The sequence below is a fragment of the Poromitra crassiceps genome (genome assembly GCF_964638095.1).
Source record: "Poromitra crassiceps genome assembly, chromosome: 14".
NCBI classification, from domain to species: Eukaryota; Metazoa; Chordata; class Actinopteri; order Beryciformes; family Melamphaidae; genus Poromitra; species Poromitra crassiceps.
In genome coordinates, this window is record NC_139633.1 from 6690503 (window position 1) to 6703002 (window position 12500).

Sequence of the window (12500 nt, forward strand, 5' to 3'; positions counted from 1 at the left end):
CAAAAACCCATTCAAAAATCCCATAGACGAAAACAGTGAAGAACCAGGAAGTGTTTTCCGGACTCGTTCCTGGGGCTCTCTATTCACACGTGTGAGATCATGTCCACTCCCCTTAAAAGCCATAGTCACGTCTGTGACAGCAGCTTCTTTCTTGCTGAGTGGGCAAGCAGAGGGACAGAGTGAGAGAAAGAGAGAGGGTGAGAGAGAAAAGAGAGATGGGGAGAGCGAGAGAGGGGGGGAGGGAGAGAGAGAGGGGAGAGAAGGAGAGAGAGAATTGGAGGATGAACCAGACTGGTTCATTCGAAACTAACGGAAATTGGTGCTGATGGAACGATCCATTTGAAACACACCAAAGGGCTGCCGCGCAGTTACGCAGTGAATATCCCCATGGTGTTATTATGTCCCAAAGCGTGCACTTTCGTTCATATAGGCATAACATAGCCTAGACATTTAAAAATATTTGTTTCTTTAATAGGGTAGGGATGTGTGAGATTTTAATTCTAGCCTATTTCAATAGCCTATATCAGAATTGTCCACTGTGCTGTGGAGAAGCTGGTCTTGCATGCGTGTAACTGCAGGGAAAGCTGGCCACTGAGCAGCTCTACTGGAGCGGTTGTGGACACTATGCTAGAATATACTGACACACATGACTATGGCTTTTAAAATACCACTATACATTTTATAGAGCCTACTCTGTTATTTTTATCATGATTTACGTATTTATGGTAGGCTATACTACTACTACTACTACTAGCCTACTAATACACTGTTGTAGTAGTATTGGTATATTATCATTATTATTTTCTGTAGCTAAGTGGCTCTGTGATGGACAGCTTTCTGCTCCAGTAAGCACAGCCTGGGGCAGACGCCCTGAACTCAGATGAACTCTGACATCAACACGCACGCACATCCACACACACGCACATGCACACACACGCGCACGCACACACACGCACACGCACACACACAATCTGGGCCGTTCCCAGTCTAGACTGGAGTTATTGTGTTTTATCATTTGTGTTTGCCGTTTGTTTTTAAATGATCAGCCATGTTAGCTGGTATGGTTTTCACCTTGCGAGTCTGTGTGTGTGCGCGTGTGTGCGTGCGTTTAAATACAGTATATCTGTCTGTGGACAGATTTTGTCAGCGCGATAGCGTCAAACCGTGCGAGATACAGTCATGAAACTTTACAGGTGGAGTTTGAAAATGGGCGTGATCCGTAAAAGGGGGCCGGCCCCCCACATTAGCTGCACCATGTATTTAAGAACAGGCAGCGTCCAAACCGTGCAAGATGCAGTCACAATTACAGGTGTGTAGTTGAGATACAAATGAAGATCGAGTTCGAAGAAATTTCGGTTGTGATCCTAACAAGGGGGACCCCCTTTCCCTCGCACACACACACACACACACACAGACACACACACATTGTCCCCCACACACACTTTACACCCCTGACCCACATTTGTTTTAAGTCGCGGGCGTCGCGGCTGGTGTGATCCCGTCGTAAGATGCTCTCTAGTTTTTAGTCTCGTTTGATTTGACTTTCCTCTCTTCACCACGTTCCTCTTCAATGTGTTTGTTGATTAAAGACATGAGTGGACGATGCTCCTCAGGTTCTCCTCCTGACTGCAGCACCACATCATGAGTGGACGATGCTCCTCAGGTTCTCCTCCTGACTGCAGCACCACATCATGAGTGGACGATGCTCCTCAGGTTCTCCTCCTGACTGCAGCACCACATGAGATTCAAAAGACTCGGGTCCAGCTCACATGATCGCAGCTGCATCTGATCTTGGTGAGTAGTTCTGGTTCTGATAATAGGCCCCATATGAAAACTATGTGAATATTGCTTTCAGCTCTTTCCTCGCACTGTGGTCTTATGAGCTCTGACAGAGTGGATTAACCCCAGAACCCAGAGACCGCCTGATCCGACGCATGAACGTATCCGAACCTGGGACCGTCTGGGAACAAAGTTGCTTTGGAAACCATTTCGAACGGCAGGCACTTTCAGAAAGTAGCTGGCAGGCGATAGGATGAGCCATCTGTCTATCACGGGCTCGCTCTCGCTGAGGTCACACCTAAAGCCCGCCCGTAACTGCCTCATAGGACACGATTGGTGAGAACGACTGGTGGTTCAGATTGAAACCAATAGATTATGGATTTGTTGTGTGATTGTGAACTCATGATCTCGCACGAACCCAGCTGCCTCGAAGATTCTGTTAGTTAATTCAAACTTGTTGAAATTTAGTTTAGAATTAACTGTGTGTTCAGTACACAGTGCTGCAGGTTTCAGAGTGCATCACTAGCCCTCAAATCCTCCCCCTCCCCCCCAATATCTGAAGCTCTTTGAGTACTTATGCTGCATTCGCTTATGGTAGGAGCTGGCAAGTTGCAAGTGGAAAACGCGTCATCTCCGACGTACCTACGTGCGTTGGAGCTTCAGGTCGCAAAACCATGGATGCTAACAGCCATTAGCTGTCTAAGCTAACAGCTAATGACAACATTAACATTTAGTTGTACGGTTTTATCCAACTATTGTATTGGTTTGCTGATTGGTCCGAAAGCTTAGCCTACTATTGTTGAAAAGAAAAATGTGTCAAAAATGATGGAGAGGAAGTGGAAGTTATTGTTTTTAATAACCAAATCCCAGCCAAATCATTTTAAATAAACATACATGATATGTCTCATCAGGGCATCAGGGGGAATGTTCTCATACAACAACTGTTCTGTTCTCGATACGACAAATCCAACAAGGAGACTTTCCACCCCAAAACCAGAAGGAAGCTGAGCTCTCATGTGACAATCAAACATTTTTGAAGCGTTTCAGAGATTTTTGATTCTTTAAATCCAACAAAAACAGACCCGAAAGACACCCGGCCCGCACTCACACGAACACACCAGTCTCGTCCCCCAGTAGAGTAGGCTACAGTGAAAGGAATGCGCCTCACATTAATATTGTAACCGTCAGTATCGGCTTAAAACAATGTTTTCTGAGGAGGTGGTGTAGAAATGCCAAACGTCTGCTGTGCTAAAACCAATGTGGTGTCGAGCGGACTTCCAGCAGTCCTGCAAAGCGGACTGTCTGGAGGAGATACCAGGTTTTTCTGGAAAAAACGCTGAAAAAGGAAAACAAATGAGGGGAGGGGGGTTTGTAGACAATCTGCAAATGATTTCGGCAGAACTGTCACTGAGGACACAGAGGGGAAAAATGTATTACCTGAAATGCATCGTACAATATCTCTAAAATATAAAAGATTCAGTCTGCAGAGGAGCATGGGCTCAATTACAATAACTTATAATTCAGTTTTAATAGTTTTAATTTGATGCTGTCACTGAGAGCAGGCGTCACTTGTTTTTCAAATGGTGCATAAATTGTTTTGACTCTCTCCGTCAGAACCAAGAAAGTCAAGTTAACCATGGCAATGCAACGAGACCAACACAGGCTGCCCGCCAGCTTCATCATCCCCGTGCAGCAGCTGGGCTGCATGAGCATGTTGTTGTATGTATGAACCATGCTCTGACCACAGACGAGCTGGTGTGTGATCAGGTCCACACAGTGTAGCCTGCAGGGCTTCAGTCACGGCAGACCACCCTGACACGGTCGAGCACCCAGCAGTCCTGAGGCTAGATCCCAGGAGGAACCACGCGGCCATATGGAGGTCGGGGGCGGTGTCTTCCAGGTGGTCTCCCCAGTCTACTGCCCTGTGAGAGGGAAGCTGGAGGGTGACTGACTATAGGCGCAGAGACGTGATGATGCGTCAGAGGAAGAGGAGGGATGACCATCAGTCTGATGGGATGGGCCCTGCTCTCTATCTCATCATTTTACTTTGCCTATGTATGTGTACATCCATCCTCTCCTTTGCCTAAAGCCCTGTGTCAACTGAATTGACTTGAACGAACATCTTTCTCCCTCTCAAAAAAAAGGGGGAAAAAATCCAACTAATGTTACTTATTCCTTCTCATAACTACTTTCTACCAGTGTTACTGTATTCCTTCAAAAAGTCCTAGCTGTCATAGACTGTGTTGAAGAGTTGATTTCTCTACTGTTGGCTAAATGTGATATTCGATTACATTATGTCATTTAGCAGAAACGCTTTTGTCCAAATATCAATATCACATGTTGTCAGCAGTACAGAAAACAACTATGCAACACAATCAATGACAGCTAAGACATTTTGATAGACTAGAGTAGCACCATGTAGGAAGTAGTTTGAGAATAAGTAACATGTAGCATTAGTACATTTGAGAAGGAATATATATATATATATATATATATATATATATATATATATATATATATATATATATATATATATTTATAATTAAAAGATGTTAGTTCAAGAAGGGTCCAGGTGTAGCCTGAAAAGGTGAGTTTTTAGTCTCCGCCGAAAGATTGGCAGTGATTCGGCCGTTCTGACCGAAGGGGGGAGCTCCTTCCACCATTGTGGTGCCAGGGACGAGAAGAGGTTGAGGAGTGGAGGGAGTGATGTGATGTTTGGAACTTGACCATAGGTTGCAGATACGGAGGGGCTGTCATGAGGACTGCCCTGTAGGCCAGTACCAGTATCTTGAATTTGATGCGAGCCAAGATGGGAAGCCAGGGAAGGTCACGGAAGAGGGGAGTGACATGAGAGAATTTGGGTCGGTTGAACACCAGACGGGCTGCAGCGTTCTGAATGAGCTGAAGCGGTCGGATGGCCGAGGCAGGTGGCCCAGCCAGAAGAACATTGCAGTAGTCCAGGCGAGAGATGACCAGTGCCTGGACCAGGAGTTGTGTCGCTTCCCTCGTGAGAAACGGACAGATTTTTTGCGGATGTTGTACAGGGAGAACCTACAGGAGCGAGCAGTTGCTGCGATGCAGGCCGAGTTGGACAGCTGGTAATTGTAAGCTGATATTGTAAGTCGCCTTGGATAAAATAATCTGCTAAACGTAATGTAATGTATACACCTGTGATGTCCTACATCGGAGTTTTCACAGCATTTTGTGACACGTACGGCAGTCCAACTGCTTGCTCTCTTTTACAGCATGTGTTGCACAACTTGTTTACAAAAGAAAAGATGGCTGCCAGCCACTGGTAAAAAGAAGTCCCAACATGTTGCCCCCCACCTGGTAGAAACATGACAAAGGCTTTCAGGTTAAATTCAGAAGGGAAACTCTGACGTAGGCATGTCATGTCCTGATCAGACATAATCAAACTATGCACTGTAGACAGGAATAGGAATGGATTGAATCTTCTAAAGCAGCTCATGTAAACACCTTCATCAAAATATTGTCTTATTCAGATTTAAGCCAATAGTCAGATTATTGCGGTCCATGTAAACATAGTCAGTGTTAACCTCGTGTCACCAGGCTCTTCCCGAGGAGAAGAGCCATCATTTGTGAATTAGTTTCCTCTTTCCGCCCTAGACCCCCGAACCGGAACATGTAAACCGGATACGTGCCACATTTTGATCGTTCCCGCGTTGAAACGCGCTTCGAGTTGTGTAGGATAAGTAGTCGCCACGAATGGCGACGGTGGCGGCGATGCCATGTTGCATCAACGTTTTGTTTGATGTACTATGTCACTTTCTAGTCACCTCATGTACACAGAAGATTTTTCTGGCGCACAACGTATCCGCTAACCGGATTCTGGTTCCTGCCATTGTGCATTGGTCACGCCCCCAGGTCCCGAAACCTCCCTAAAGGCTCCAGACTAGTCAGTAGCTGTGTTTCCATTACAGTTTTTCGCAAAATAATTGCGATATTTCTACAACTTCGACAATGTACAATTGCGACTTGTAGGCGTTTCCATTGAAGTTGAGTTTGAGTGACGGCGCACACACCTGAACGCAATTCCCCGTTGCAGCAGCTGCCACAGTGATTACGCACGGGGATCTGCCCCAAATCCCGTCCCCTGCATGCCAAATCTAACCAATGGTCAATGCAATTCACAACATGAAGTTACAACGCATATAAACGAGCCTGATTATCAATTCAAAAGAACATGTTGCTGGCTGCGGTGAATGCAGTGAGCGCGAGAGGCAGAGGAAAAAAGGTAGCCTACAACTGCGCGCACACAGACAGGCAGCCTGTCACCATGGACCGATTTCTGTCATTAAACATGATCTTTTTTCCCCAGCTCCGCTTTTGCACAACACTCGTCTTTCTGCTAGGTTGCTGCGGAGGTTTTGCCACGGCTTATCGAACCCTTTCTCCCTCATTTTCCTTTCATTTTCTGCTCCTTTTCCAAAGGAGAATGGGTCACATGACGTGCAAATGCGGAAAAGTGTGTTTCCATTACACTTTTGCGATAAACTGCTATATCGACACGTCTGAAAAACCACCTCATGAGAGCGCAAAAACTTTTTGCGATATTTGGGAGGTTTTGGTTCGAAATTTACGTGTTTCCATTACCCACTTTCTATTGCGATATTTAGATTTTGCGCATTTCTGATGGTAATGGAAACACAACTAGTGTTGGGAAAGCCAGTTGTAACGGTTGTCAGCTTGGTGTTCAGGCCCTCAGCAGCAGCTCTGCAGACTAAATGGTGAACTCGAAGGTTTGTTTTCACAAACAGGTTTAAGGAGCTTTAGATTTCATCACTTAAGCCCCAAAATCAGAAATCGGAGAGAAAAAAACAACAAAAAAACAACAACATACACTTAACTGACTCGCTGTCTTAGAAAATGATTGCCGAAAATAAACCAAACAAGTCATTATTGAATACAACAGAGTTCATTATCAAACCAAAAACCTTTGCTTAGAAATACCAACAATTTGTAAGGATGGAATCCTTCTTAATCATTAAACATTGAGTGATGAATTACAGGCAGCAAGATAAGAACCTCCACAAAACACTTGGCAACTCTTTAGGCAACATTGTAGAGCAACATTGTAGAGCAACAGCGTAGAGCAACATTGTAGAGCAACAGTGTAGAGCAACATTGCCAAAGGAGCTGACTCAACACTAATCAATTGATTAGATGGCAATTTCTTGTAATAATAAAAATGATATACCGTACATCCACCCGCTCTCCCTTCTGATTCACGTCCGCATCCCAATCTCCCCCTCTCCTCAAACAGGCTTTATTTTGAAATAAAAATAATACCTTCTAGCTCTTTTCTAAACTCTTATTTCTCATTTTGCACAAATTCTGTCTTTTGCATGATCATTCAAAGACACTATACTGTAGGCTGTTTGTAATGTTGGTGATTTAAAAATGGCAGGTTATTCTACTGTTTTACTCTGAGTACAGTAAGTCACTCAGGATAGGCAAGTCAGATACATGCCTAAAACTTTGGAATATATTTTGCTCTGCGTCCGATTGATTCTACTTAATTTCCTTTAATTGCAATAATGTTGCCCTGTCATGTTGCCCAAAAAGTTGCAAAAATGCATTGCAACCTGAAATGTAACAAAACCGAGCATCTAACCAAAAATAATAATATGATAATTCATGGTTTACGAGCACAGTGCAAACCTCAGTTCAGAGTCATTACCAACCGTTATGAGAGACATTTTATGAAGAGGTGATGATGTCAGTCCCTCCTTTTGTTGTCCCTCGTAACCTTGGTAACCGCCCGCCAAACGTGTCATGACAGGCTGCTATCCACCTCATGTAGGCCCGCCCACTTGACCCAATGTGTCACAACTTCCTGTTCAAAACGCCGGCTGTTTTACCTGCTCAAACTAGTCTGACTCACCTGCTCAAACCTAGTTTGACTCACATATGAGTCAGACTAGGTTTATGAGTCACAGGAAGTGTAAACACAACCGGAAGTTCCGATTGTGTTGACACTCAAGCCAGACTGTCTCTTCTACATAAGGTGAATAGTACAGAAAGGCTGTTCCTCACATCAAAGTATTTCCCTCCTCCCCAAGACCCCGATACAAAAAGAAAAACACAGAGAGCGCAAATCCAAGGAAAATGGACGTCTTGGTCCCATCATCATCGTCATCATCATCATCATCAAAATAAATACCGTAGTAATATACTCTCTCACTATCTCTCTCACTCGTACGTTTGCACCTTCTAAAGTCAGGGGAGCTGCCGTACACTACAAGATTTAGCACCAATACCTCAGAGATTCAACAGGATTCTCAGAAACACTTTATTTGGCTGCCTCTGCCTACAGAGTCTACAGAATATTTGTAACATTTTAACAGCTTATTAGTTGACATTCAACAACTCATCTGTTTAACAGATTATCTAGAGAGTACGTGAGAATTCATGAACATATTATGACACCAGGTGCAGGTGTGTGGAATGGGAAGCAAACATAATCTGTTTATTGAATCTAAACCAATAGGCTGTTAAAATAACAGCTACAGACTGAGCCAAACAGCTCATTAGTTGAGCCAACCGCTCAACTAATGAGCGGTTGAAATGTTTAAACTCTGTAGACTCTCTGTCGGCAGCCAAATAGTGTTAGTGGATTCTCTTACATTTGTGCAGTGCAGCCACATTGGAAGTAAATGTTGTACTGTCTGCCGGCTCCACCTGGACAGGAAATATAGATTTGAGGTGGTCAAATATCGGAACTGAATTTCTGAGAAACACTTGATTTACACGTGACCTGCAAGATGCATCGACCAATCACCTCGCGTCCCGTTCAAGTATTTGAAGCGTACTGCGACACAGTCCTGGCCGGGTCCGGGTCCCCAGCTCAGGGTCGGTATTGTCTGTACTGCGACTGGGAAGCCAACGGGTTGCTGGCTCCAAACCGGAGAGGCGCCTGCGTCGGCCCCCCTAAGGTAGTTCTGTAGGTCTGAGTCAAAGGCGTCCACATCCTGGCCCCGGGGCTGGCCCCCAACATGCCCGTGTAGGGCGACGGCCCGTAGCCCAGGCCGCCGTAGGGCCGGTGGGCGTGCTGCGTGTGGGCGGGGAGGACCAGAGGCTGGGCGTTCCTCCCGGGCGTGTTGAAGGAGAACTCGGGCGGGGCGCTGCTGGGTTTGGACGGGGTGGAGGTCAGAGGGTCCTGGGTCAGGTGGGCGTAGCCCTCGTGGGGACCCAGAGGAGCGGGGGAGGGCGAGGTGACCAGTGCCGGGCGGCTCCAGTCGTCTTTGAAGATCTGCACGGTCAGCGTGGCCACCAGGGGGAGCAGCCGGTTGGTGACGTGGGCCAGGACCAGCTGCTCGTTAGCGTCGCGGCGGATACGCACGTGGGCGGAGCCGGCCTGAAACAGAGGGGGGCAGAGGAGTTCTTTTAGAGGAATAAAGGCGGGAAGAGAGGGGTACAATTATTTTCATTATCGATTAATTAATCTGTCCATTATTTTCTCAACTAATGGATTAGTCATTTGGTCAATAAAATCTAAAATGTCACAAAATGGTGAAAAATGTTGATCACTTTTACCCCAAAACCCAAGATAACATCCTCAAATGTCTCCTTTTCGTCCGTTTAAAGCAGGACTAAACCCCAAAACACTCTTTTTCAGCTTTTAACCAATATATATGGGTGGTATGTGAAGGATTCTGGTCAAAATCTCCACATTTGAGACCAATCTGTTACAATTTTACAAACCCCTATCATTTCAGCAGCATAAGTGCCATCTATGGGTTCAAACCTGCTTTTTTTGTGCCCTCAAATGAATGGGCGATTTGGTACATCGTGACATCACGGTGGTATTTGCGCGTGCCCCACTCATGTGAAAAATGTTTTTTTCCACCATGTGATTATTACTGTAGTTCACGCGGCGCGAGCCCTTTAACTCATTCACCGCCAATGACGTCTTTGACGTGTTATCAGAAATAGCCCTCCCCGCCAATGACGTGTTTGACGTGTTTTTGTTTTTATGAGTGCAGCGCATAGTTGAAACACTTACCCAGCCTGTGACATAGTTTCGGGTCCCTAACCTCAAACTCAAGCCGACAGCACGTTATCAAACACATACCGCAGCTGTTGTTTGAAATTAGGAAGAAAGTGGAAAGGAAACGCGCTTCCTTGTTGCAGAGGAGAAACGCCATTGAAATGCCCCCTCGCCGCGCTGCAGAGCTGATCGACTTGCTTCAGAGCAGCGGACATCGAAACCGCAGTAGTCAAACCCGTGACCAACATGATCGATCCTGGTCCCTGGACCCCATTCCTATGTGCCAGCCCGAAAGAGACGAGACGGAAACTGTGTGGAGGAGGAGAAGCTGTTCGAGGAGGAGAAGCTGTTCTCCTCCTCCACACAGCCTCGCCACATAAATGAGATGTGTTTGATCATCGGAGGAATGAGGAAATGATCGATCAGTTTGCGAGGGCGGTGAGGACGTGTTGAATAGCCGAGGGGAAAACGGGAACGATCAAATAGCAGGGACGATATGACAGGGAGACATGGACGAGGACGGGTGTACCAGAACAAATCAAAATAAACACAGGAACAGCTAGGCAGCAGCGGGCAGAAGGCAGTCACAGCAGCCCGCTGTCCTTCTCAAGAGCTATTCAGTTGGTTCATGAAATCGCTGGGCTGCGTGCCCTCCAGTGTTGCTCCTGGCCAATCCCAGCGCCACAGGGCGTGGTTATTGCTTATCCTAAGTGGGGTTAGAAATCTAAAAGGGGGATCGTGTGTGTGTGTGTGTGTGTGTGTGTGTGTGTGTGTGTGTGTGTGTGTGTCTGTCTGTCTGTCGGTGTGTCTGTCTGTCTGTCTGTCTGTCTGTCTGTCTGTCTGTCTGTACACTCACTCACACTGAGCAAACTGTATTGTTGAATGTAAAAAAAGCACTTCATATATATATATATATATATATATATTTTTTTTTTTGTCATTTGTGTCATAATGAATAATATTTACATGTCTGATGTCAATACAGTTCAAAATAAAAGAATTGAGAGCGAGTTCTGCCTGATATTGTGTGCTGTGTACATAAATGCCATTTTCTGCAATTTCTTTTCTCACAGAGACTTTTTGCGTGAAAACAGGGTGTATATAAATGGCTATAAGTAGGGTACAGAACATGCTAAAAGCTCACTTTTTTTTTCCTGGTGAACCCAGAGACGTACATCTTCATTTTGAGGTATTGCAAATCACTCTGGTGCTAATAGATAATTTACTGTGGGTCTTGAAAGATGACCAACAATTATGAAAATCTTTGGCCTGTGCTAAATATTGGCAGTCCTAAACTGGCGGTGAATGAGTTAAGAGCAATGCATCATGTGTAATCGCCTAGTGTGGCTAATGTTAGCAGCTAGCTAGTTATGTTACATGGCAGTAAAACACCACTGAATGATCAAATTAATATAACTTTTAACCATTTCGAGTAACACTGTTTCCATACAGTTCAACAGCGTTAGTTTGTTGTTTATAACATGGCTATATTGATCATTTATCGTTCTCTATCTCTGATACACTGAAAATACTGGGAGGCGGGCCATAGCATCTCTGTCGATGATTTGATTTGTCAGTTCTGGGCACTGGCGTTGGCCAATCCTGGCGTGTTCCACCCCCAAATCGATTGTGTTCTGGCGCAAAGCGAGTGGGTTCCAGGACGAAACAGGCTCGAGCCAACTACGTTATCTTTAGAGCAGCGCAGTAAATACAATATTCCTGGAATGCGAGTTTATATAAACAGTTACATGTCCTCTGCATTCTACAACAAATAAAGACATTACCGTTTGTTTTAATTTGTATCTTACATACTTATTAGCCTAGTTATGATAGTTTATTCTGCCAGGGTACAGAAGGGAGTATAGGCGGCCATCTTGCCTGCAGAGTTTTCAAATCAAGTAGAATACCATTTTGCAAGAAATCTGGCGGGTTTAGTCCTGCTTTAAGGATCCCTAAATAATTACAATTTGTTAACAACCTGAGCTTGTTCAGGGCAAACTAAGCGCTTGTTCACCAACTTTCAGGGCATTCAACCAACATTCCAGCATTCAAATAAGCATAATCTTCCTCAACTATTTTCAGATTTCAATGTATGACACATTATTTGAAATCGTACACTGTGCACTTTCATAATATGTAAAAAAAAGAAAAGAGAAATGACCTTGGCCTACAGTACTTGTTAGAGGAAACAGCAGTCACACACAGGGAGGGGGGGGGACAGGGGGGGAGAGAGGAGGCAGTTAGGGTTTTTGGGGGGTCAGTGAGGAGAAGCAGGTCAACAGTAATTAGATGTGATGGAGAAGGGAGGAGGGAGGAGGGAGGAGCGGGTGGAAAGTAAACAGAGAAGATGGAAGTATTAGGTCAGACAGTGTGTTTGTTCAACAATTATCTCTCTCTCTCTCTCACACACACACACACACACACACACACACACACACACACACACACACACACACACACAGCGGCCCGGCCTCGGGGTCAGCAAGGTCGTCCCGGGTTCAAGCGGTCGGTGGTCAAGTGGTCGATCCTGCCCAAGTGCCCATGAGCAAGAAACTGAACCCCTACTACCTGTTCCAGCGGCTGCTGCACAGGAGTGCAACGTGTGTGTGTGTGTGTGTGTGTGTGTGTGTGTGTGTGTGTGTGTGTGTGTGTGTGTGTGTGGCCCGTGACATCAGCCACTCTGACAGCCAGCTGGGCTTGTTTGCCTGCG

The 12500-nt window shown here is 45.5% G+C and overlaps 1 protein-coding gene across 3 annotated transcripts in view; it reads right to left on the reverse strand.

Annotated features, from left to right (window-relative positions):
• Positions 1-5465: 5465 nt before the first annotated feature.
• Positions 5466-12500, reverse strand: part of slc30a6 (solute carrier family 30 member 6) — a gene marked incomplete at its 5' end in the record, with an annotated part of 89939 nt that continues 82904 nt past the window's right edge. For 2 of the 3 annotated variants that reach the window (XM_083650458.1, XM_083650460.1), the window contains 2 exons: positions 5466-5692; positions 6447-9157. In XM_083650458.1, the coding sequence (XP_083506584.1) occupies positions 8648-9157 (510 nt within the window). In that variant the 3' untranslated portion in view covers positions 5466-5692; positions 6447-8647. Of the gene's footprint in view, positions 5693-6446; positions 9158-12500 lie in introns of those variants that run through there. The other variant, XM_083650459.1, reaches the window with a different exon arrangement.